Genomic DNA, 27578 nt, shown 5'->3' with positions numbered 1-27578 from the left:
ATTTGAAATATGAAAATATAAAAAAGCTACTAATAAAATAAATATAAGTTTATTTTAAACAAATGAAAAAAATAAATCATTTAAAATGTTATCCAAAAAATTATCAATTTTAGTTTGTTCAACCACTATTTGTATAACTAGTTTTTTTTTTTTTTTTTTTGAATTTACAAATAGGGAATTTAAACCTTAGTTTTCCTTATAAAGGAGACCACTGCAATCCCACCAAACTACAAGATTCTTGGCCTATTACACCCCTTTTTTTTAGCAAAGTAAATATATTTCTTGCTGAGTAAGAAGATCTCTTGTATAAAATATATTGTAACTTTTAGTCCTATAGGTCGGTTTATAAAATTTATAAAACAAATACATTATTACTACTCCGTTTGAGCAGAGGAGTATCTTACTTTTCCTACTACAATTAGTATTAGGAAAGTTTGAAAAGATTTGAACTTTGTTTGATAAGTCGGTTGTAGGAGAACTAACTCACATTTCCTATAAATAAATATTCACCCATGACTAACATACATTCTTACAACTTCAATTCCTCTTACTTTCAAGTTTCAACATGGCAGAGGTCACTGCACTTGTTCTAGCCGAAGAGAAGTTTGATGCTGGTGAAGTAGAAGTAGCATTGAAGCTTGCAAACTTGGCCAAAACTCTTTCAAACTCTCCCAATGTGGACAAGTACCAGGCAGCCTACAAGGTTCATCTTGCTTCCATTACAAAGAAGACTAACAATCTTGAAGAAATTGATCTTGCTATGCTTGGCCTCAAGAACACCAATGATCCATCTACTTATACCACTGACAAGATCACTTACAGGTATCGCAAACTTGCTAAGCTGCTGCATCCTAATGTGAACTCCTCATGTGCGGCGCCTAGTGCTCTTCAATATGTCACCAAGGCATGGGAGATCTTGACTGATGCGCCAAGGGGAGGCATGCGCTTGCTTCCTCCTTCTAAACGTATCAAAAGTTGTTTAGCTTAGCAAGGAGAAGAAAATTGACTGGTTCATGCTGCTAGAATGATATGCTTTTTGGTTTTTTTGCTTTAGTTCAGTGAAAGATACATATGATTTTGTGTTTGATGTATGTGTGTGTCAGTGTGATAGATCATTATATGATCTACTTGTCTTTTTTTGTTCTTTGGGTTACCTTGCAAATTTTTCTTTTTGCATTGAAAGTAACTTGTCTGGAATAAATACTTTGTTTTCTTTAAAATTGGTGTCTAGCTTCAAATCCCTACATACTATGAAATTGCTGCACTATTTTTTGGACTAACACCATGACATCAAATCCCCAACCTAAAGGGTAGAAAATTGGTATCCTATTAATTATCAATTTGGTAAAAAAAAAAATGATTGATGTAATAATTAATTCTTCCAAAATGTTTGTGTAAAGCATTTAGTTATGGGGACATAATTATATAAATTTTCATACATTATTATTATTTTTAGCTTAAACTTCGAAATTTCATGCCCATAGAGGTTAATGATATAGTTTAAAAACTGCAAGTGATATAGTTTTAAATTTATTACCCTTGAACATTTTACAAATATATATTAAACAAAATAACATTAATTTGTATAAGTTATACTTGTAAATTTTAATTTATCTAGCAACCAAAAATCCTTGTGAATCATAAATGGAATTTCGGTATTGAAAAACTTGATTTTCCTTTTTCTTTTTCTTTTTCTTTTTTTGGCTTGCAATAATTGAGGGAGGAGATTCAAACCTAAAACATCATTTGCTTATGGATTAAATTTATTTCATTACATTTCTCTGCGTATCACTAGAGCTGAAATTAACTTCATGATCAAATTCCAAAGAGCTTAAAAATTTTAGAACAAAGAAGATTTAGACAAAATAAAGCTGACAATGACAAGGAAGCTGTGTTTGATATTTCATATTTTTGAAATCGCTTCCAATGCTTACTCATGAATCATGATTACTAGGCGGGGAATTGATCTGGATTCAAGTTACATCTAATATAACTCTATAAAAGTTACACATTTTTTAAAACGTAAATTTCTAAGAAATCCAATGGTTAGAAAATCACTATAATCAATGTCATCTTTAAAATTAATTGCTTTCCGTATTAGCTAACTTAATTAATTTGATAGAATATTATATTATTTTCTTTTCTACTTTCTTTCTCTCTCCTAATCAATTCATCCCTAACCTTGCACAAGAGCATATTCTTAACGTTCTTGAGTTGCAGATCAAATTTTGATAGTTCAATCTTATTTGGTTATCTCCAAAATTTTAGTCAATTAAGCTGTGGATATCGACAATGAAACAAGAGATACAACTTTTTGACTTTAACTGGAGGAATTGAGTATTGTTTTGGCAGTCCAGAACTTCTTGGTCATAAATCTTCAAATTTTTGTGATAATATCACTGTCAGCAACTTGGTCAATTTTTTATTTTTTATTTTTTAAATATGTGTTCTTTCAATTTTTTGTCTCATATATTTGCTATTACTTCCTATGCACCATATGATGTGACACCAATGTAAATGACCAAAAGACTGACTATTAAACGAAAGAGAACGGAAATCAATTAAGGAATCCTCTAATGGCATATCTTTTAACCAAAGTCTAAGATTTGTCTCATTATCAATACTATAGAGGATACATTCTACATAGAAGTCCAACCTACAAAACTGACGTTGTTAATGTGACCAAAATCTGTAGGCACATGTAATAACTCTATTAAGATAAGGGCTACCTACAAATCCAAAGATCAATAACCACTTCTTCCAAGGCACCATCCTCAAGGTTGACAATTCAATCAAAATATACACATTTACCCCTAAGATGTATAGTCATTTGACAAAATTATGCCATAGACTATTCATTAAGTTATTGATTTAATCCAGATTTACTCCCAAATTTTAATTTAGAATGATGTGGCCTTCCTATAAAAATAAAAAAAAGAATGATGTGGCCTTTTTTATTGATTTTATCCAAATTCGCACCCATGAATTTAGCCAATGTAATTTCTTCGTCAAATAAATTATATATGTGTGTGTAAAATAAATAAACTAAAGAGGGAGGAACTTCTCAGTTGGTCAATGTCCATGTCAAGCTAAAAAAAAAAAAGGGAGCTTTTAGAGTACATTGTGATGTGAGAATACACTTATTATACTTCTTCTCTCCACATAATTTGGTTTAGTTGGTATATATGAAAAATCAATTACTTAAAAAGCAACAAAAAAGTAAATATTTACTCATTTGCTAAAGTTAAGAGGTATTATGATATGAGAGTATTCATTAGGGCATGTAAAGCTCTTGTTCAAACTTTCATATTTAATGCGCAATGTTCACAGTATGGCTCATAACTCAGACTAGAGGTTGAAACATCTCAATGTCTCATGATGTATGAATGGGGCTCTAAACCAAACCTACCCCTAAACTATCTCTCCCCCCAACCCCACATGTAGTCTCTTGGTTCATGCATGAAAATTCATAACCTTTTCACAAATCTGATGATTAGCCGGAATTGATGGAACTTTAGATCGCAATACAAAATGGTGTTGTCATCAACAATTGACAGGCTAAGCATCCTGGAGATGTTCTCATCTCGAACTGGGCATTGGCCCTTGATTCATCATTGTATACAACCCATGTATGCTGCTTGTGAAACTCCTGCATCTCTGAACATGTCTTTGCCCAGTCCCTTGGTTCATCATTGTATATAACCCATGTATGCTGCTTGTGATACTCCTGCATCTATGAACATGTCACACGCAGAGTACAGGCAATGCTATCACTTAACTACATTTTGGATCCTAATTCTTTGGTACACTGAAGGGATGTCATCTGTAATACATTAACTAGTGAGAGGAACTTAAAAAAATAATAATGATAACAAACAACAGTAATAATTAGGCAAACAATAACAACAAAACTATGTATCCTTTTCATCTAATGTGTAACTTGATAGATGGTCTCAGGCACTTTTTGCACATAGATTCTTTAAACTGTATATCAAGTCAGAAGAAAGAAATCACATGTAAAAGCCAGTTCAATGGAGAGATCTATCACACATTGTGATCATAGAGATATGTGCTCATCTAACACAGGTATCTTTGTTTACCTTCGGTCTAATCACAAATCTTCATCAGTCCTAATATAGTCTACTTATGTAAGGATATTATTATCTTTAAAACAAACATTATCTACATAGAAAACAATAATCACAAGAGCAAAACTGATCACTGTAATATAATTCCAATTTCAGCTTCAAGCCTCCCCGCATGCCTAGTCCATCTATCATTTCTGACCAATTTTTTCACCACAGTTCAATACAAAATGTTTTTCTTCATCTCTTCTTTTTATTTTATAAGTACTCCCATTTTCGCAATAGTCCAATCAAAATGTGATTAACTCAGAGATCATACGTTGACTGCAAAGCAGGTTCTACAAATACAAAATTTGTATTTAAAGCAAAGCAAAAGACAATTCAAGCTGTAATGAAACAGTCAAGACTAAAACAGTAATTTTCCAGAGCTATTTTTAAAGATGCAATTTAAGAACTATAAACACAGTACCTGGTCTGATTCAGATAATGAGGAAGTTAAAGCATGAAGCTGGTTCTTGCTAATATTGAAAATGTTGTAGCAAGATTTGAGCTTTTTCTTTACGAGAGTTTGGAGCCTTATCCTTCCCCCATAAAGTTCCATGATTAAAACTTAAGAGAGGCCCAATGCTTCCTAGAGCAACAAAAACTAAAAGACACAAAAACAGAAGCTTTCTTCTCCATTTTCTGACAGAAATAGGCCCATGTAAAGGTTCCTTTGCCTCCTTCAACTTGGAACAGGTTGATAATCTACCATTAAAGCCAGAAAGCTTGCAATTTAGAGACATCCTAACCAAAACCACCTATTTATCTTCATAAAGAGCCTTTAAAGCTTGAGAAAACCCCCAGCTCCAGCAGAACAAGTTATCAAAATCAAGCCTCCTAGAGAAAGTTCCAAAAGAGAGTAACAAATAGTTGAAAACTCACCAAATTCTTAACCAAGCCCAAGTCACCAAACTCATCAATACCAATGCTTTGGCTCAGCATACACAAGTAAGAGGAGGAATTCCAAGAAACTCAGTTCCTATTCAACAAACCCAGCTCCAATTATCCAGCATGCCAAGAAAACAAAGTGGTTCCACCTCTTTAAATCCCTACTGCTTCCAGTACCAAGTTTATTTTCTCCAAAACATTTGAAGCCCCCCTTCAAAAACACACTTCTTTAAAAGCCAGACCAAAGCGTAAATAACCATGCCAAACTACAAGCTGAACCAAATCCAGTTGTCATTTTGGCAAACCTGAGAGTGTGAGGGAATCATGAATGAGAAAAGAAAAAAAATTGGCCTTTTCCTACAACTGGTTCTTTCTGCCTCCCAGAGCCAAAAAGAACCATCAAGAGCGTACCATCAACAAAATTAGAAATAAAGCCAACCCATCCTCAAGTGGAATCAATGATTGAAGTGGGATAAAAAAGTAGTCCCATTTTTTCCTCTTTAAACCATAACAGAGAGACACACATATACACACACTCTTTCTCTCTCTCTTTTGCTGTTCAGTTTGGTGTCCAGCACTTGATATTTGAGGTTGGCTACATGAATATCTCATCATCTAGTGGGGGACGGTTATATAAAACAAAAGCAAACATGACTACAGAACCCAAGTTAAAAATAACACCAAAAACAAACCCCCCAAAAAAAAAATTAATAAATAAATTTTCAAAACTTTAGTTTTGCTTCATTATTTTATTTTTGTTTTAAGTTATAACTACTTCACTTTTGTTGTTCTTTTTCTTTATATTGAGAGTTGAAAGAGACTGTACCATTCAGCAATTAAAGTTGGAGGCATTTGTTTTCTGCTACCCTGCACAGCTCTGCAGATATATGGATTTTAAAGTGAGAGAAAATAGGAATTTATGAGAGAGAGAGAGAGAGAGAGAGAGTAACAAAAGAGATTTAAAAAAAAAATAAGTATGGAGTTTTATTGAAAATTTTCTCTGTTAAAAATGATGAACACAAAGTATTAAAATACACAATCAGTTATAGAGAAGAACCTAAAGAGTTTTGGAAATCAAAAACAGAATTACAAGATGTATAACCCCACGTCCTAAGCCAATCAAATTAGGTATAGATCAACAAAGAATGCAGCTGTTCTATAGTTTTCTTGGCATCTTCAAAAATATGACCATTCCGTTCTTTCCACACTAACCACACCAAACAAGCTGGCACAAGATTCCATACATCCGAGGAGTGTTTTCCAAACCAATTTCTGCATCCAAATAATAATTCAGCAACAGTGGAGGGCATCACCAATGAATTCCAAATAACTGGAAAATTCTACTCCAAAGAGCATGAGCTACATCACAGTGGATTAATAAATGATTCACTCTTTCCCCAAAGCACCAACACATACAACACCAAACCACTAGTATGAGCCCCCTCTTCTTAAGGTTGTCAGTAAGAATTTTGATTTATAAGAGATCCAATAGTCAAGTTTCCATGTTTTATTGCTTGCCACATCAGCTATCTTAATTGAAGAGCATTTTATTCTCTCTACCTTATTTATTACAACTCTTAAAACGTTTAGAAGAGGGAGAAAAAAAAAATATTATGCAAAATCTCAATGTTTAGAGAGAGTAATAAAAAACACACACACACACAAACAAAATCTGTTCACTAAGGATTACTGCCTCAGCTTTGATAGTTAATTCTAATATACAGTTTCCAGGTTGGATTGTTCTTCCTCAAACAAAGGATCAAACTCTTCTTTATAATCCAAACTCTTCCTTCAAAATGGTCTTTAGCTCTAGCACCACCATGATAAACCAATCGAACCCATGATGTACTTACTGGTAAAAACTAATCCTAAACTTATACAACAAACAGATGAAGTATATCAGCCACAATAAAAATCAGCAGTCAGAAGTAACTTATAAAGAGAAAAGAAAAAAAAAATTAAAAGAAAAAACAAAAAGAAGCTCGATGATTAGATGTAAGTGTAACATTTTTACATTAAAATTAAAATAGAACCAAATTGGGAGGATCCTGTTTGTGCTAAAAAAAAAATCTCAGTTGCCGCCCTTGTAATCCCCTTTGTCTTCCTTTGCCTTATTCCTTTTTTTTTCTTTATATTTTTTGACTTGAAATGATACTCTCTCTCATAGGTATAGTTTCTCTCTTTCTAAACTTTTAGATTTTGCATACTGATATTTCTCTCTCTAAACGTACAAGGAGGTTGTAATACATAAGGTAGAGAGAAAAAAAAAATTGCTAGTTGATGTGGCAAGCAATGAATTTTTAATGATAACATGGACATTTGAACTTTTTCTAACATTAGACCTATTAGAAATCTATAGTCTAAAAAATGTGTAACTTTACAAAAGTTACACTAGGTGTAACTTGAACTATATATATATATATCGTAATCCCCATAGAAAGTTTATGTGGCATACCTATTTTGCTGCATTATCCATCTGTAGATAAATTTTATCCAAGAGCTCTTGAGCCAAATGTTACCATCAACAAAATAATTTTTTTCTACACATCTAATTAATTCTTGTTTCTCCTTTTTACTCAGCCACTGAAATTTCTCTGGTGGTTTAAGCAAACATTTTTTTTTTTGGATGGGTAAAATTGGGTTATAGCTTTAAGCAAACATGCTCGAATAGTTGGAGTATTGTATTGGTAATAGTTGCACCTTCAAGATGCAAAATAATATTTAGGCCATTTAGTGTTGCAACCCTAAGGCGCTGTGTGTTTAAGATTGTATATCAAGTGCATCATTAACCAATTTCCATCCTTATGTACAAAAGTTACACAGCAGACATTCATCAATTTGATCTAAAATCTATTGCAAAATATAATATGAAATTGTTTGGAGCAATCTTTACTTCTCAATAATATCTATATTCAAAAGTGTAAAGAAAAATTATCTGCAAATGATGATAAATATGATCAGAAGGTAGGCAGGGAAAATGGCAGCAGAGACTACTGAGAGTGTATATTTTATTAACCATTGGTTGCAATGAAAAAATTACTTGAATTGACATTTCTGAGGTATACAACAGCCAAAAATTCAAATATAGGTATCATATAAGGTGTACCTTACATGTAGTTATAATTTATTAGGAAAAGTGGTAAACTGTGTATTCACAACATCCAAGCAGCAGCACTTGATCCTGCAAAAATACAGTGCCAAGAATGTCAAATCCTAAACTCCTGGTTCTCTCACATTTGAAATGACAGCAAAAGCATGGTGTAAGAATGTCAAACAATGACCAAGTAGTCAAATTGGGAATAAAAAGAACATATTCTATAACAATGATCAACCAGTCAGACTATATTCCATGTCTCCAGCTAAAGTTTGTGCACCACAAACAATTTCAATCATTTTCATAGGCCTTAGTAAGGATCCAAGAAGAGTACCCAAAACAATAATGATAAACTTTCCTTCAAAAGCTTAGAATTCCAAAGTAAAATAGAACAATAAAATATAATTAAAAAATTGGTGAAAGTAATGATAAGACAAGGGTTACATTAACCCACACATGACAATCAGTAATAGTGAATGGTAAATCTTTGCACGCCTCATGAAGTGGACATCACTAATTGAAAACTCCGCTTCCCCATCCCCATGGGCCAAACTAACTTTTTTTTTTTTTTTTTGATAGGTAGGGTCTTGTTAACAAGTGCCCTAAGGGCACAAGTTAAAGATTAATAAATGCTCGATTATGAGCTATAATGCACACTTTTCAAAAAATAAAATACACATGTTAATAATTCATTGGCTTACACACACAAATTCATTGTGGTAGCGTGTGATTTTTTGGATATGTGTGTATAGTTTGACTTTATTTTTTAAAAAATGTATAAAAATATTATTTAACAAAGCACTAATTGCATTTTAACAACTGCCCTTAGGGCATTCGTTAACAAAATTCATAAAAGGTAAATCTCTGAAGTATGAAGTTTAGCTAAACACAACTACATATTTCTACCTTTTGCAATATCTGTGTAAACCAAAGCCTTTGATCCTATTTCAATAAGAGCGATGCTTAGGAAAAATTCCTTAAGTGTTGTACCTTAGCTTCCCCAATTAAATTTAAGCATGTGACTGCATTGGCCAATGCAATACAAAATGTGTTATCTATCCCAAGGACAATTAAATTTAACAATGTGGCTCATGGATTAATACAACCACGTGGTTTAATTTAATTGGGGAACCTAAGGCATTAACAGCTAAGGACTTGTATTTAAGTTTTATCCTTCTATAATATGCCAGAAGCTTGTTCATCCTGTCATTCTTTTGTAATTAGAAAATCAAAAAATTTTAAATCAACTTTCTTAGAGGAAGGAATGAAAAAATTGTAATGAAAACATTAAACAGATTAAAAAATTAAAGAAGTAACACTAATAAAAATAAATAAATAAAATAAAGAGTAATGCAAAATGGTAAAAGGATTTAGAATGAGCACCTTCAGCTTACCTACTGTATGATGTAGTGGTAAAGGGACTGGCTCAAAAATTAATCTACACCTCCCAGGTGGAAAAAGAACATAATCTATGGCAGTGGATTACTGGATTCCATTTGAAAGTCACTCATAAGTCTTTCTGGAAAGTCCACTGCATCATATCTTGATATTTTATAAAAGGAATCTCAACTCAATGTATGTCCCTTAAAACTCTCAATTTGTCAGCAATTTGATGTGTATCAATGGATTTGTCTAATTTTGACAATTCTCTAGACAAGATTAAATATGTCTGGAAATTGAGAACGTAATTTCTAGATTCCATAACATGAAGAAGCTTCATGCATGGATCTGACTGCCCTTCCTTCAATAACCCATCAACCAATACTGTCCAAACAATCTCATCTTTATTCCATTCTTTCTCAAGCATGCTCTCAAAAAATGTTTGAGCTTCTTCCACCCTACTTACCCTGCAGAGAGCACAAATAAGTGCTTTGTAGATTGGTAAGCGGGGCATAAAGCCTCCAGTTGTCATCGAATCGAATATTTTCAGAGCATGGTCCACTTCTAAGTTCTTGCAATGAGCAACTAATAGAGAGTCATTAATTTCTTGATTAGGAGATAAACCTCTCTCCTTCATATTCTCCACCAATTGATCTGCTTCCCATGCTCTGCCTTCTCTACACAATCCTCTCACTAGAGTACTGTATGTATCTACAGTAGGTTTGCATCCATTCTCTGACATTCTAGTTAGGAGACTACATAATATTTCAAAGTTGGTATATCTCTCATGTGAGCTGCAACTGTACACTGCTTCATGTTGGGCAACAACCTTTTCTGTGAGCAACTGACATTCCTTTTGCAAACCTTTCAATATGACACTGTAAGTTCGGTAATTGGGTTTACAACTCACATTAACCATTTTCCGAAGAAGTAAGAATGCATGATCTAGTCTACCAAGCATAACAAAACCATCAATAAGTGCAGTAAAGGTCACCACATCAGGAACTAATCCTTTCCTCTCCATTTCTTCAAGTAACCTCTCTGCATCATCAGCTTTTCCCTCTAGACATAACCCATAAATGAGTGAACTATATGTGTACAAATTAGGTGAGCAATTCCTTTTTTCCATTCCATGGAAGATCTTGAATGCAAGATCAGTCCCACCGTTTCTACAGAGCCCATCGATCAAAGATGTATAGGTAATGACATTTGGTAGCAATCCTTGCTCTACCACCTTCTTACATAACTTCTCGGCCTCAGAGAAGCAATTAAGTTTGGATAACCCATTTATAATGGCATTGTAGGGTTCTATACTTGGACCACAACTACTTTCCCCCATCTTCTCAAATAATGATAGGGCAAGGTCTAACTTGCCCTCTTTACAGTATCCATCAATCATAGCAGTGTAACTGACCTGATTTGGACTAATACCCCGTTCCACCATTTCATGGAAAAGAGTAGATGCAGAATCCAGCTTGCCACCCTTGCAGAACCCTGAAATAAGTTTGCTATAAGTCCACTCGTCTGGTTCACATCCATTCGCCTTCATCAAATCCACTAATCTCATAGCATTGTTCAGGTTTCCCAATTTAAGGTACTGATTGATGAGTGTGTTATATGTAACCACAGTTGGAGAGGGACCAGCTTTAAGCATTTTGTTGAAAAGAACCATTGCCTTCTCAACATCACCCATCAAGCAAAATCCCTTTATAATTACATTGTAAGTTAGGGCATTTGGCGTCATATAATGACCTTCCATCCACTCAAAAATCATCAAAGCAACACCAAATCTTACTCCAGCACACAATTCATTTATCAAAGAATTAAATGTTACTTTATTTGGAACCAAACCATTTTTCAACATCCTATGGTATAGCCCAATTGCAATCTCAAGCTTCCCAGCTCGAGACAACCCACTGATCAATGCTGTAAATGTCTGAACATTCGGATCACAACCCCTCTTCCTCATGCTCCCCACAAGTTGAATTGCCTCATCCACACGCCCAGCCTCACATAATGAAGTAATTGGTACCGTATAAGTATACACAGTCGGCTCAATCACTTTCTCAATCATTCCTTCAATCATGTCCAACGCCTCATCTATCCTCCCATCATTGCATAGCCCATTAATAAGCGTTGAATACGTAACAGAATTCGGGTCACACCCCTCCTTCACCATCCTATCGAAAACCTCAAATGCCGCCTTTAAGTTACCATTCCTACAATGCCCAAGAATGAAAGACGTATACGTAAAAACATCCGGGCACATATCAAACTGAAAAATCTTACTCAAAACCAACTCTGCCTCTTGAACCTTACCCTTCTTACACAAAATATTAATCATAGTATTGAATGTGATCAAACTTGGTGTAATCCCACTATTTAACATTTTAGTATAAACATCTTGTGCTAAACCAATCATATCAAACTTGCCCAATTGAATTAAAAGCGTGTTAAAGCTATACAAAGTAAACCCAAAACCATTTTCACTTATCTCATTCAAATACGACATAGCCCTGTTGAGCTCGTCCTCATTTCGACAAGCTTTGATCATTTGTATCCTCACGTGGTCCACATGCTCAAATTTGCGCTCGCGCAACAGCCTATCGAGCATGGACACGAAACAGCACGTGTCCCGTTTGTGAAAATGCCTCTGAGAGAACCAGTAGAAGAAACGCAAAGCGGAGTGCGTGTTGTTGTGGATTTGGAGGATTTTGGAGACGTGGCGGGGTTTGAGTTTAGGGGTTAAGGTTTTGAGGTGTGGGTTTTTTTCCCATTGGGGATCAGAGAGGATGTGGCAGATTTGGGAGACCAAGTTTGGGGGTTCGGAAGAGCCATTGCTGATGGGTTTTGAGGAAAAGTTGTGGAAACCCAATTGAGAGAGAAGGGTTTGGAGGTGAATGGGAGATGGGTTTTTGAGGAAGCAATGGGGCTTCAACATTTTGGGCGATGGAAGAAGGTCATGAGGTTGTGGCGTTTGTGTTGGTGGTGCTTGAGGATTTCATTCTCAAAGTACCTAACGGCATTGAAGACAACCAAGAATCCTCCTTTTTCGGTTTTTGTAAAAAGACCAAGTTCTCATAAATTTTTTTAAGCTAATTATTATTATTCCACACAAGTTTAAATTATTATTAATTTTTTTTAGCAACAAACTCACACTAGGCTATATATATATATATATATAATGAATCATAAATTATTTATTTTTAAAAAGTTTTATTTCTTAACTGTAGAATCAAATGTAGGATCACATCATAAATATTCATCTAAGTAAGTTATTAAGTACAAAAACCAAAAAATTTAGAATAAATGAATCATAAAAAAAAAAAAGTGTTTCACAATTTTTTTTTAAAATAAACAATTTACATTTTATACCTTATAATATCCTTACTTTTTTTTTTAAGAGTTAACAAAATATAAAAATGACTATCAATAGTATTTAAATTATATATATACATATATATTGTAAGGTTACAATTCCTAGCCCAAGTCTAAAAGATATGGGATATGAGCTCAATGAGCTCAGTACAATAAATTTGTAGAGAGTGGGTGAAAGAGTTGGGTTTTTTATGAATTGAACAACGGTTAATAACAATTTCAAAAAATGAACAAGCATGCAACACACGTAAACTTCAATAAAATGATTGTCCGAAGAGATAGATTATGAATTCATCTAATAGTTTTGATGGTTAATATAGTTCTTAGTGTTACAGTAATTCATTTTCTCTCATTTTTTCCGTCCCCCTATTATAAGAGGTCTTTTACATTATATAGTTCCTTTCAGGCTATTTGATTGTACACTTGTTAATCATCTAAGCCTTCACTTGAGTACATGTTCCATCAGACATTTTCTTTGACTCTTTGTGAATGGTGGTAGCTGAGACTACACTGTTCAGGGGTCTTTTCCACATAAATGCGGCTAGAAAAGTTGCTGCAGTGCATTTAATGCGATGATAACAGCTTTTTTGTTAGATATTTCTGTGTTCTTATCACCTTTGTACGTGCTTGAGGTTCATCCTGATCGTCATTGGAACTCCCAGGAAGGTCACCTAAATTACCCAAATGCGTGCTTGACCGATATTTATCGTATCCGAGAGGGAACTACTCCTCGAACTATAAGTCTCCATTATTTTCTTACGTGATTCTCAATTTTGGGACATCTTCCAATCATTTACTCCTCCTCGGACATATCCACGTCCTCGGATAAGGTCCAAGGCCCAATATACAAATTTGGGTTCTTATCCCCACATATATGAATAATATTATGCATTTTATTATATATCTTTAAGTGTAGAAGGACATACATACCACAAACTCCATTTTGAAAAGTGGTGATAATTACATAGTGTGTACAAGACACATGACTGTAATTTTTAAAACACGATTTTCAGTAATAATTGTGAAATTATGAAATCATATTTTGAAAAACGATTTTAGCTGTGTATCTTGTACACAGAGTCTATAATTATCATAACTCATTTTATAATTTTTCTTTATATATATATATATAATTTGATAATTATAATTCATAATGTATTTTTATTCATTTTCTTTAAATATAATTTGATTTTCTTTAAATATAATTTGATTTTCTTTAAATATAATTTGATTTTCTTTAAATATAATTTGATCATTGTATATTTATATCAATGGAGTGGTTCAATTCTTGATTCCATCTCATGAGAAGAGGTTATACAATTTTTTTTTTAAGAAGAAGTTATATGATTGAGTTATAAGACATTTGATAAGTTATCTATGTAATAATATATATATATATATATAATTAACATGCTTTATAAGAAAAAAGTTAAGGTCAAACATAACTTTCGTACTTCAAATATAGTAGTATATGTATAGTATTTTTTTTTTTTTTTTTTTTTTGTATTTTGTATTTTGTTTAGAACTTATTTGTATAGGGTTTCAATTAATTTAATTGATATATCTTCTATCCTTAATTGATAAAATATTTTATAGTAAAATTAGGACTAGATTTGAAATTCACCTATTAAAAAACACTCATTAATGTCTTAACCTGATCCCACACAAGGAGCAATCAAATAAATAAAAAGGAACGGATGTTTTCAATCTATGATTATGATGATTGCTCTTTATCATTATGTGAAGATACCAATTAATTTTTTGTGTAGGCAGGATTCAAACTTTATATCTTTTGTTTGACAACAAAAAACTTTCTCAATTGAGTTACTTGTTATCGACTAATCTTTTTTGAAAGCAATATTTAAGAAGTTTGGACAGGAAATGATTGGCCACACTCTTACGAACTGTTCTATTGAATGAGAATAGTCAGAATGAACTCATTTTTCAAAAAAAAAAATATCGGAAGGAACTCTTAACTATTTTATAAACAATGTGTTTCAATTAGCTCAATTCGTAAATTTTTTTTTTTTTTTTTTTTTTTTTTTGCCTTGGATAAGAGATTTGAATTTGAATTCTGCCTGTACCATTAATCAATTGTTGCGTTGAAACAAAAGTCATAAGCTCAAATCCTATTATACTTATAAAAAAATAAAATAAAATAAAAACCATATTTAGGAAGAAGTTTGGGCATGATATGGTTGGCCACGCCCTTGAATCCCGTGTATTTCTGGGCTTCTATTTCCGGCATCACCTATGAGACCCAAAACATTCGAGACAAGGTCCATTTTAGCGACTAAACGTATAAACACTCAATGGGTTTGTTAGCCTGAAACAGCCCAACCACACTAGTTAAAGTACACAAAAGTCCCTAGTATTTTTTGTTGAATTTGGTCCAAGCCCAAGGAAAATTCAAAATCAAACCCAAAGGAGGTTTGGACTTTGGTCTATATGGGTGGGAATATGGTTTTTTATTTTTTATTATTTTTTTTTATAAATAATTTCAAAGAAGCACCTAATTGTACACCCAATTTCATAACTTGTTGACCTGTGAGTTTGCAGTTGAAATACACTCACATTTTTCTACAATCTGTCATGGAAGACCAATCATTTCAGCATCAAACCTTACCTGTTCCCGTTATGGCTAAATTGAGATTACTTTGGCCTAACTTTGTTTCCAAAATCAAGTAATAGCTAATAGGTACTGTTTACTACCCCATGTAAAAGGAGTGCTTTGTTTTATACTTTGCTTTAAAAATTAAGCAAAGTATTGAGGTATATTGACCAAAGCCGTGGAGGTATAGCACAAGATTAATAATGTGATGGATACAACTCTTTTCACAACAAATTTCATAAGAGAAAACGTTCTGTCCGGAGCTGGCAGAAAAGTGAGGTTTTACGCCACCAATGAGGAGCTGCCACGTCAGATGTTCAATGAGGCCTCAGTACACTCTATCACACAAGATTGTAGCTCAAATAAAACCAAAATCACCAAACAGAACGTGTTCAGAAGCCCTTACCTGGAGAAAAAGGCACCAGCACCAGCACCAGCACCAACGCCTCCTCTACTCTGACCAACGGAGCTCCTCCCCGCCGTTGGTGCCGCCGCGATGTCGTTCTGAGCCGGCGCCCACGCACCCAAATACTGCGGTTTGCTCCGATTAACCCTTTATTGTTTGATTAGTTATCTCCCCAATATTTAGGTTTCGAAATTTTGATGGGTTTGGTTTTTTGGACATTAATCACTTGCTTTGGTATGGATTTTGCTGTATTTTGGTACCTTGTTGCGTTTTGATTGGATTTCAAAGTGGTTAAGTTCAGCCCTAAACAAATCTGATTTGTCTATTCTGAGAATCTTGTTTTCTTGTTCCAGCTAATTTTGTTTGGGTTTCAAATCATGAATTTTTTTAGGATGGAACTTTTTGGGGTTTTTCTTTGTATTTTATCCCCGGTCTTGGCTGCTGTGTTTGTTCTTTTGATAGGATTTTTTTAGTTAGTATTTCGAAGTTCTTACATGAATAAATTATATATTATGTGTGCATTAAGATCTTTGGTGATATTAACCATCTGAGTGACATACTTATTTTCTACATGTCCCTTAAAGCTTTTGGATTGTCAAGCTTCTATAGCTTCAGAAGAAAATGTCATTGTTATTCTTCTTTTTGGGGTTTTTCTTTGTATTTTATCCCCGGTCTTGCGCTGCTGTGTTTGTTCTTTTGCGCGCTGCTGTGCATTTTCCAGCACTTCCTGCATCAGTTGTTAGGCTCACAGGGGCTGGTGATTGCTTGAATTTCATAATTATTAAAGTGATTGACTTGAGTGATGGACACAACTAACACTCTTGAATCCATTAATTTTTCTCTATCACTCACAAGATCACTTCGGTTATTGTGAAATAATTTCATTAAAAAAAAAATTTATATCCATAGCATTAATTATAAATAAAAGAAGTATTATATCCCAAAGAAAATAGATGGTATTATTTTGCAAATTCATGTTTGGCTACTCTGATAGATAAAAACTATCCGTTAGAGCCAAACACAAGTAGCAAGAAGACAACATATGTACAGTTCTCTTTTTATATCTTATTGGCTCATCCATTGCCTCTGCAAAGGTGAGTGGATATGGCAATAACAAGCCTCACCCTCAGCAGCATGTGCAGCTGCACATGGCTTCAAAGCTCAGCACCACCGCCTCCGCCTCCGCCTTGGCTGAGGATTTGTTGCTATTCTTCTTCTCAGCACTCTGTTCACAAAACCTTGACACACATTCACAGTTCTGGTGTCATAGCTTGCCTTCGTGCCAATAGGTCTCTCTCTCTAATATATTAGTTTAGAGACTGTTTTGCTGTCTTATACTCTTATTAATGGCTTAGTTACTACTTACTGTATCTTTTTTCTCCTTTTGGATAGCGCAGAGCTGGCACTGAAAGCGGCACGTGCTGCACTTAGTGGTGGCATCTCAGTTGTGAGTTTTTTTTTTTTTTTTTTTTAAACAAATTTTTCTTTCATCTCTTTCATAAATTGAACTAGAGTTTCATGTCAAGTAAACTGTCTTAATAATTAATGAATCACACGCGTAACAATCACAACTTCTAAGACCCAACTTTTATTCTATAAATATTAACTAACTAGGTAACTTTTATAATCTTAAAAGTTGATTCAGTTGCATTGTTTTGGACAGTCTAGAAGAACTTATTGCACCCACATTGCTTATCCCTTAATATATGGATTGTGATTAGTTAGATTCTTGCCGTTACTTAAGGTCTCTTGGGAAATTTTTGCATTGTTGATTGGTGAAATATTCTCTTTATGTTAATCATTTTATAAAGAAATACAATGGTAATTTATTCTTATTCTGCAATTAGTTGCAGTAGTCCACGATTATATGAAAGATGGTTTCTGATTTGTTTCTCTTTCTTGATATGTAGCTGGAGATTGTGATGTCTACCCCAGGTGTATTTGAGGTTGTTAAGAATGCAATCTTTTCCAATTCCCCAATGCAATTGGCTTCTTGGGCTTGGGAGTTAATGTGCTTTCTTTCTCTTTTGCATAGGTTCTTCAGCAGCTAGTGCAGGAGCATCCTACTACAACCTTAGGAGTAATTCTCTTCATAACTCCTCTTGAATTTCTTAATATATCATTTATGTTCAAATTGACTGTGCTTGACAAAAATCCTTGCTAAAGTCTATGCTTGTCAGCATAGTTATCTGTGCACGATCTATGGACAAATTATGTGCTTGTTTGGAAGGACATTAGACTGATGTTTCTCATTTGTTGGATGTTATATGAACATGTGAGCTTGATTTATAATGATCCATGATGAGCTAATTAGCTTAATTACTAGTTATCTGACAAAATTTTATAATAAATTACCCTTTTTAGATATTATCTTTAGGCACATTTCATGTAAATCCAACTAGATGCAATTTTAAGTTCACAATCTGGTTTTGGATGCATGTGGATGGGTTTGTTTGTTGCTGACATACCATAGATAATTATATATAGAGAGCCCAATTTTGATTTACTATCTGTGAAATAAGAATAGGCCATAACAACTTGGAGGTCTATCAAAAACTATCTTCGTAACGGACTTTGAATGTTTTTACTGTTCCATCTTCAATCAAGAGAAGGCATAGAAAGGTTCCATATATATATATATATATATATCTATGCAAGTACTGCTTTGCATGAGTTTTCTCACTTCTGAAAAATATTAAGCATCCTGCAGGTTGGGACTGTTTTAAATGTTGAGGATGCCAAAAATGCAATAAATGCTGGAGCCAAATTTCTGATGAGTCCTGCAATGGTGAAAGTATGCATTTTGAATTCTGCAGTCTCATGTGTTTTGAATTATTTTGTCCTTTTTAGTGATCTTCATGATTCTTCTAATTTTCTATCTTGAATTTAATCCTAAACAAACCTGTTAGAAGACATCACTAATACTGCTTCTTCTGTATACTCTAAACATGCTTATTGGCTGTCAGGACATTATGGTTGATGCCCAATGTGGTGAAGTTTTGTACATACCTGGAGTGATGACCCCAACAGAAGTAAGGCCATCTTATAAAACTTAAAACTCTCTTTCATTTCTAAGCTTTATAGCGTTTGTAAAAATTTTCTTAACGCACTTGACTTCTTATAATGTTTATCTTGTTGGACGCTTCTATTTCAGAGTTATTTTTTTCTACTGTTCTGTTTGAGATTTGAAACTTTTGAGTCAGAAGGAGAACTTAAAACCTGATTGTGATTTACAGATATTGTCTGCATATGATTCTGGTGCCAAAATTGTCAAGGTAAGTCTTGACATGTTCTATGATGTTTAAGATTGGGCAGTTCATATGGTAGCCACTGTCCAATGCCATATGCACTCCTGACTCCTTTTTTCAAAGGATATTAATGTGAAAGCTCATTATTTATTTGATATCCTGTATCCACCGGTTGCTAGGTACACAATTATGGTAAATGTCCCCAATTGACCATGAACTTCTTTTAAACATATATCAGTGCTTGAATAGTCATGATTTTCTTTTTGGTTCAAAAATAAAAGTCTTCTAAATGAAATTATATAAAGTTATGCAAGCTACAATAATAAGTTATGTAGCTTAGCTGAGTTAGAATAAGATATCAGTGGAAATTGGATCTAAATTATAGCAAACTGTTTTTCTGAGAGGAATGTGCATCTTCATTTCTCTTGTAACCAACTTGGATTCAAGATTTGTCATTTTAATTGGTTCATCTTGTCTCAAATCTACCCTATCTAAATTTAATCTTTCAGTTTTCTATCTTGTGAATTGATCATGCTTTAGACTTACCCAAAAAAGATCATGCATGCATAGGCTCTGCTTCCTTGAGTTGGCACCTTGGACCCGGTTAGTTTTTTTACCAGAGTTTTAAAAGCATTTCTGTGCCTCGAAGTGGTCTTTCTTGTCTTAGGTTGCTCTATAAAGTTTATCCAGCCGACATTGTTCTTCTGTACACAATTTCAGATTGATATTGGTGTCTATTTATTTTAGTCTTATAATTAAATTCAACTGTTAATTCACTAGAGTAGGCATTAACAAAGCTTCCATTCAGATAGTTGAGAGTTTCTTACTTATATTGGAATTATGTAGGTTACTTACGCCCCTAAATACTGGCTCATATGTCATAAATGCATTCTTCTTCGTCAATCTAAAGAATCTTCATAAGATTTGCACAATGAAGAAAGTATGGCTTAGTATATGATTGGTTCTTTCAAACATTTGTATTCTCTAGTTTCTTCACTAAGAATTCTGGGATTTTATACTGTTTGGATGTCAGAAAATAGTTCATCTATAGATGTACCTTATGGATTTATTTTTCTTTTATTTGGTGGACTAGGTTTATCCCGTCTCTGCACTAGGTGGTAGTCGGTATATTTCTGCACTCAAGAGGCCTTTTCATCACATCTCAATGGTTGCTTCTCAGGGCATAACAGTAGGTTGTTAACTTCTCTGTCCTGTAGGCTGTAGCTCTTAAAGCCTCACTACTTTTAATTTTTGTGTTCATGCTCAAAAGTAAGAAAGATTCAAAATTCCACACTTTCTGCTATTTATAATCCAAATATAAGAAAGAGAGATGATTTTGCATCTGGGAATTGTATTCATATCCCTCCATTATCCAAATTGTTCTCATGGCTAAGACATTTATTGGGAGTTCTTTCAAACTTAAAAAAAAAATAAATAAATAAATAAATTTAAATGCACGTATCAGCCCTTCAAATAAATGAAAATCATGCATAAAATAACATTTTCTTGATTCGTGTGTACTTTTTATAGATTGAAATTCAAACTTGCAGTATTCTTGGAACATGTGTTTTTGGAGAACCTAAAGAGACATTATGTTCAGAAATATTTGTTAAGTTGATATGTTTTATATTCTTATTTTCTGCGTGCAATGGGATGTTATCTGTTTTCTAATCTGATACAGATTCAGTCAGAGAATATATCACCCAAGGAGCATCAGCAGTTGTATTATCAGATGCCATATTTGATAAGGAGGCAATTAGTCAAAATAATTTCAATGAAATATGTCGACTTGCACACTCTGCAGCTTTGCAAGGCAATGAAGCATTAGACTGGTGAGATCTTTTGTTGTCTATGGATATTGCTTAGTTTTGTCTTTGCTAGACTATTATAGTTGTAGCCTTTGTTTGAAGTAGCCAATGCTACTATCTTCAAAATTTTAAAAGATCAATAAAGAGTGAGAAGTACTAGACTAAATAAAACAAATGGGATTTTTTCTAAACCAGATATGCGGGATCTAAAAGGTACACTTGTGATGACAAACCTTTAAAGTCATAACTGCTAACCCATGAAATTGTAGGCAAACTATTTCTTCATCAATGTGTGATATGGATTTTATGTTCGAATGCAGACACAAATTTCATTTTTTAAAATCCAATGCTGAATTGATGACCTACATATAAATTAAGAAAAATGTGTGGCATATAATTTCTGAGTAGCAGATTATTGGTTTTGCTAATATTCTACATAAATAGGTCAATTAACATTTTAGTAATCCCGGAGTGGTTTGAAATCGACCTTATTTGCCACCATACTAGGTTTTCACTCATTAATATTCTTGTTTCTCCTGCCTAAGTTAACTTTGATAACTTCATGTCAGTATTGTGTTAGAAGATGCTTTTGTGCAACTAAATTTAGTTAGTGAAAATTTTGTTTTTCTTTTTTCATATCTTTTTCTCATGAGCTTCTTTGTGGTTGAGCAATCATGAATTTAAATCCTTTGTTTTCATGGTGCTGCCCTTAGTTTCTTCCAGTGTAATTGTGGAAGATTTAAATAGCATGATGATGACTAATGGCCATCATAAAGTTAATGCATCATTTCCATTTATTAAGGTATATTGTTGGCTAGTATATGTTTAAATTGTCCATCTTGATAAAAGCTCCCTCACATAAAGTACCAGGTTTAATTCGACTCACACAAACGAAAAATAGAATAAAACACTTCAGCCTACAAACCAGACCAACCTGATTGACCGACTAGGTTGGTTGACTTGGTTCAGTTCATGGTTCAGTTCAGCTAAATGATGCTTTGACTTTGATCCTTGATTATGGAATAATGATTATTTCTGTGTTAATTGATTCCTGGATTCTGATCCAACTTGATCTGAATGTGTAACTCCCTTTCCTTTTTGATCCACCAAAATAATAACAAAAAAGTCCCATAAGGTAGGAGATGAAGTTTGACAGTTTGGACTCTCAACTTTCCAAAATTAATCTGTTACACATTGCATACATATCACATACACATATGGGAATCAACCCTTTCAATTGGCTTTTCCAAGGCTGTATGGTATTGCCATTGATAAGGAGGTTTCTGTTGAAGCTTCTTTGCTAAGGCAGGGGGCGGAGGAGAGAAGAATTTGGAATGTTCGTTTTATTAGAGATTTTAATGATTGGGAGATGGATGAAGGGCTGCATTTTCTTCGTATATTGGGAGCCAATACTCCTCCTATGGATGTTGGAGACCGAATGAGATGGAAATTGAAGTCTAATGGGGTTTTTGACATCCGGTTGTTTTATAACAAATTAAGGGATTCTCCCTCAACTGTCTTTCCTTGGAAAGCTATTTGGGGAGCATTGGCCCCTAGACGATTTTCTTTTTTTGTTTGGTGTGTAGCTTGGAATAAGATCCTAACGGGAGATAACTTGAGATTAAGGAGATTGGTTTTTGTGGATTGGTGCATTATGTGTCGTCATTGTGGAGAGACGGTTGACCACTTACTTCTTCATTGTGAGATGGCTTATCGGTTATGGAGTTTTGTCTTTATAACTTTTGGCTTGTCTTGGGTTATACCTAAATCGATTCCAGACTTGCTCTTTGGCTGGTGGAATTGGCTGGGGAAGCATTCGTCTTAGATTTGGAACTTAGTCCCTTTGTGCATCCTATGGTGTATTTGGAAGGAATGGAATCGGAGGACTTTTGAGGATTTAGATAGCTCCAGTGATCAGATGCTTGCTTGTTTTAGTAGAACTCTTTTTAATTGGTCTCGGGCGTGGGGACTCATGTCTAGTGATTCCCTCCCTTCTTTTCTTTGCTCCCTTTCTCTTTTGTAATTTTTTTGTTGTTTGGTTTTCTTTTATGTTTTTCTCTTGTATTTTATAGGTTTGCTCTATGTTCTTCATGTATTGAGTAGCCTTTCGTATATATATCATTCTTCCTTATAAAAAAAAAAAGGTTCTGTGTGCTTTTGAGGAACATCCCCATATGGTAGATAATGCTTATGTCCATTGACGGTTCTGATTGATTTGTGTGTCATGCTGATGCAGGAAGAAAAGGAGCACGCTAAACTAATTGCATTACAAGTGCCCCAAAAGTTTCCTTTGCATCACCTACACCAGGGTTAAAGCATCAGAAATTTTTTAGGACAAAACTGATGCATATACGCAAGAAATACGTAATGGATACCTACTAGACTATTGAGGTAAAAGATCAGCCCTTCATTGTTATCTTCATTTAGTGTGCCTTTTCTTGAACCTAAAGTAGCCCTCCATTGTTTGTCAACTGACATGCTAAAAATAACATGGACTATGGTTTGGAGCTTATACATATCTATAATGCTAGGAAACTGAGACCCACATGATCATATCTTTGTTATGTCGAATTTTGAAATATTTCTGGCACTATGATCATCTCCATTGTTTTCATTATTATTGTTGTCATCACAACCTTCATTATCATTTATTGAATTCGGTTCTTCCCATATTTTTTCAGATTGAAGGCTATTAACAAAACCAGGCCGACTGCCCTTGGATATCTACTCTGAAGAGCTAAAAATTGAACTTTGAACTGATTTATTAGCTTGTTGGTAAGGTCGGTTAAGTCAACATTACAGTGTAGACATTTGGAATGCATTCCCCCATCCTCTCAAGTGGTGTATTTGGAGAGAGAAATGCTTGGAGTTTCGAAATGTGGAAACTTCAGTTTTGGACTTGAAACTCTCATTCCTTGGACCTATGTTTGAGTGGATGGCAGACATGAGCAGTATCTTTGAGTAGCATGATCTTTGTAATTTTTTTTTTCAAATTGTTGGTGAATCTCGTGTACTTCTTTTATACTTGGGTAGTTGGGTTATGCTACTTTTGTGCTCTCTTAATGAATCATTTACTTAAGTACTTGGCTTTGTTTGCATTTCAAATCATTAATTTCACACCACTTACTCAGCTTCTATTAAAGTAATCATTTTTGGAGTTTGGACAATAATGCAAAAATTATGCAATATTTTTTTTTTTCTGCAATACTAATTTTAAGTTATTCTACATTATCCAGAATAAGGGAAATATTTGCATCATCTGTAAAGTACAGATTTCAATCACAAATGGAGGAAATGATGACAAATATTGTGTTTAATTTGTAAATTAGTTTATTTAATTTTTTTTTTATTTAAAAAATTATAAAGCTGTAAGTTGATGTCTACACTCTACAAGGTTTCTCAGCTAACCTTGTTTTGGCCAAGAGTTCAAGCTCTCGAAGGTAACAGGATAAGGGGTTTTTGTTGTTTTGATAAGTGATGTATGACACGGTTTAATATTTAATTTTTGTAATTATTTAATTTTAGTATTTTTATGTAATTTTTGTTATTTTAGGTTTAGGTTATTTATTTCCTTTTTTTAAAGGTATTTTTAATGTTGTTTAATCAAATTAGGGTTTTATATGCTTTCGTAGCTGCATTAGGGTTTTTAGTTGTCCTATGTTTTGTTTTTACTATTTAAACGCAGTGTTCGTTTGGGATCTTTTTATTTTGTTGAAACTGAAATTTTTTTGCTGAAAGTACTGTAGATAAAAACATGTATATACTTAAATCCACAGCCACTTTAGTATATATTGAATATCGATATTCTAAGCAAGACTCACATCCACAGCCACTTTAGTATTGTTGTCTTGCTAAAAACATGTATTCTCTATTTGATGTACACAATTTCTTACTAGCTAATAGCTATCATTCGAGCTATTATTATTTTATTTATAAATAACTATTTTTCAAATCTTAAATATATTTAAGAAGATTTTTATACATGTATAAATATAAATATATGTTTTTTTTAAAAAAAAAAAAAACTATATACATAAATAAAGAAGATTTTTATACATGTATAAATATAAATATATGTTTTTTTAAAAAAAAAAAAAAACTATATACATAAATATATACTTAAATCTAGCATCTTGCTATGATAAAAATAAAATAAAAAAATAAAAAAGACAGAAAAAATCGAGCTTGATGTTAATTTTATTTATGGACATGTTTTTATATTTGAGCCATGCTTAAAAGTTTTTATATTTGATCCATTTAAATCCTAAAAGTTATAAAGTTTTTTATTTTAGCCGCTAGTGATTTAGGAATTTAAAAATGTTGTTTTGACACTACTACTTGCTACAGCTACTAACTGCATTCACACTAATTACATACACTCGGTTTCCCACTCCCACTTTGTAAATGATTAGCACAGTAACACGACCCCAGCTAAAGGAAAAGAGAAAAAGTAGTCTAAAGTTATAGAATAAAAACCAACTTTTTCTCTGGGCATAATTATTGAGGCTAGCTGTATCTCTCATCACTTTCACCGCTCCACAAACCCATCTAAATATCCAATATTCCTTAAAAAAAAAAAAAAAAAAAATCTATGGTGGAAGGAGTAATTGTGTAGCAATTGGGTAAAAAGATTCTCATTATCTTTCAAAACCTTTAGTATTGCTGTCCTGCTAAAAACAAATATTCTATCTTCTTTGATTCAATTATGATAAAAAGAAAAATTAGTTCTATTCATTTAAATCATAAAAGTTTTAACTTCCCATAATAAGAAATTTAAAAAAAAAAGTTTTAACTACAAATTTGCTTTTGGAATTTAGAAATGTTGTTTCACGCTATAACTGCGTTCACACACACATTTTTTAAATGATTAATTCATATGTTCACACCCTCAGAGGGAAAATAGAAATAGGTAGAAAAAAAAAGTCTAAACTTTTAGAATTTAAAAAAAAAAAAAAAAAAAAACTTTTTCTAGTGTTTAAAATGATCCCAAGTAGTTTTCTGTTTGCCTTAACATCTTACACATAGGTGGGAATAACCTAGTGTTTTTCAGTGATGCAAAAAAGTGTTATCCAATGTCAAAGTTTCAGTTTTTTATAAGGAAAAATCAAAAAATTCGGGCTTAAAATTTTATATGTTGTCACTGGTTGGAAAAAATGTAATTTAAGATATCTTAGATTTTTCTTAATTTCCCTGTAAGGAATATTCACTGAATGAGATGTAGTATATTTTAGCACCAAGTAAACTCATACACCAACCAATAACTCATTTTCATTACTTTCATGTTATCCAAAGCTGTGGTATTTGGTAGAGCAACTTCCACATCTGCCTATTGCAATGCAAATTTGTTCACATTTGATATTGTTCTAGTCTAATTCTTTCTTAGAGTAATCAACAACCTCACCTCAATTAAATCCTTGTAATCTCAGATAGCCTAGTCTAATATCGCTACTTGAAATGAATATATCTACCTCACTCTCTTGCTACTTTAATAAGATTGTAAATTACAAGTTGTTTGAGTAATTAATGAGGAGTTTAGACTCACACATAAGGGAGAGTGATTAAGTTCACCACTTTCAAACAGCTTAAGTTTTAGATACAATTAGTAATTTAACCATCTATATAAGCTATCATTAATATTTTACTAGAAAAATCCCACGAATTATCACCTTGTACGTGGTATGTGACAAGATTTCATAGTACAACTCCTTTTTTTTCTCAATTTTATTTTCTATAGCCTAGTGTGCATCAAAAGCACCAATATGCTTTAGTTTAAAGTCACAAAAATTTATGGACAACTTTAAATTTATGCTTCATTTGATTTCCAAGAAAGAGTAAAAACAGAAAAACAAATAAATAATAAAAAATAGTTTCAACATCAATGTATTAATAGCCACCCCATTGGCAGCACAGATTTTTTTTTTGGAACAAAAAATGGGTAGAGGAGGTGACCTGAGTTGGTGTCTTTTACCTGGGCATAATCATAGTGACACTCTACCTGCTGGGCTCAGGCCTGTAGGAGCAAAGAATTCAGATGAGCCATAACTGTACACCCAATTTTATCGAGAACACTAGTGAACCTGCACAGGTTGTTAAATCCTTCCATCTCTGCCTCATATATAGCCCCCAATATTGATTAGTTGTTCTCTTTTCATTGTTTTGCTTCATATTCAAGAGCTTTCAATGTCATTGAATCTCTAAATTATTTTTTTATATATAAATCAGAGAAGAGTGTGGCATTGAAACCAAAAAGATTGAAGAGATGGTTCTACAAAAATCAAGCATCATCTTGCAATAATTTGAGCAATACGCCTCTCACCTTCTTTTCTTATTTTTATATTATATTTATGATATATATTTTTTTTTTTGATGGAATATTTATGATAATTGTTGTAACAAACCGTTTTGAATTTTCAGAATGTTTATTGCAACAGGTCACATGTATCAATCCTTGTGTAGGGACAGCTTGGTCTATGAACTTTTTATTTTTATAGCAATAATAATTTTTAACAGGTTGTGATTTTTAATTTTGTATCTTTGCCCTTTGATAAAGAGAAAAAGTAGGTTGATTCATTTAAATCCTAAGAGTTATAACTTTTTTATTTTAGCCACTAGTGCTTTTAGAATTTAGAAATGTTGTT

The 27578-nt window shown here is 33.2% G+C and overlaps 2 protein-coding genes across 14 annotated transcripts; one reads left to right on the top strand and one right to left on the bottom strand.

Annotated features, from left to right (window-relative positions):
- Positions 1-3274: 3274 nt before the first annotated feature.
- Positions 3275-12560, bottom strand: LOC111996431 (pentatricopeptide repeat-containing protein At5g65560). Of its 9 annotated transcripts, XM_065776564.1 has the most exons (7): positions 9504-12560; positions 8127-8196; positions 6073-6287; positions 5842-5892; positions 5010-5320; positions 4555-4832; positions 3275-3823 (listed from the first exon to the last, which is right to left on the bottom strand). In XM_065776564.1, the coding sequence occupies exon 1, from the start codon at positions 12428-12430 to the stop codon at positions 9680-9682; it is 2751 nt and encodes a 916-aa protein (XP_065632636.1). In that variant the 5' UTR covers positions 12431-12560; the 3' UTR covers positions 3275-3823; positions 4555-4832; positions 5010-5320; positions 5842-5892; positions 6073-6287; positions 8127-8196; positions 9504-9679. The 9 variants fall into 9 exon arrangements, with proteins under 9 accessions (XP_065632636.1, XP_065632638.1, XP_023884156.1 ...); XM_065776566.1 differs by having other exon boundaries at positions 4555-5320; positions 8122-8196; positions 9493-12560; XM_024028388.2 differs by having other exon boundaries at positions 4555-5320; positions 8122-8196.
- A 4353-nt stretch (positions 12561-16913) lies between these two features.
- On the top strand, positions 16914-24124 carry LOC111996437 (uncharacterized). Of its 5 annotated transcripts, XM_024028397.2 has the most exons (11): positions 16924-17173; positions 17277-17331; positions 17795-17830; positions 17920-17964; positions 18595-18678; positions 18851-18916; positions 19121-19159; positions 20226-20325; positions 20814-20964; positions 23177-23331; positions 23622-24124. In XM_024028397.2, the coding sequence occupies exons 1-10, from the start codon at positions 16989-16991 to the stop codon at positions 23199-23201; spliced, it is 786 nt and encodes a 261-aa protein (XP_023884165.1). In that variant the 5' UTR covers positions 16924-16988; the 3' UTR covers positions 23202-23331; positions 23622-24124. The 5 variants fall into 5 exon arrangements, with proteins under 5 accessions (XP_023884167.1, XP_023884168.1, XP_065632632.1 ...); XM_024028399.2 differs by lacking the exon at positions 20226-20325 and having other exon boundaries at positions 16914-17173; XM_065776560.1 differs by lacking the exon at positions 18595-18678 and having other exon boundaries at positions 16920-17173.
- Positions 24125-27578: the final 3454 nt, after the last annotated feature.

The sequence above is a fragment of the Quercus suber genome, unplaced genomic scaffold, assembly GCF_002906115.3.
Source record: "Quercus suber isolate HL8 unplaced genomic scaffold, Cork oak 2.0 scaffold_136, whole genome shotgun sequence".
In the NCBI taxonomy this organism is placed as follows: domain Eukaryota; kingdom Viridiplantae; phylum Streptophyta; class Magnoliopsida; order Fagales; family Fagaceae; genus Quercus; species Quercus suber.
Note: the sequence above shows the minus strand (reverse complement) of the source record. Positions and strands in the feature narration are given on the sequence as shown.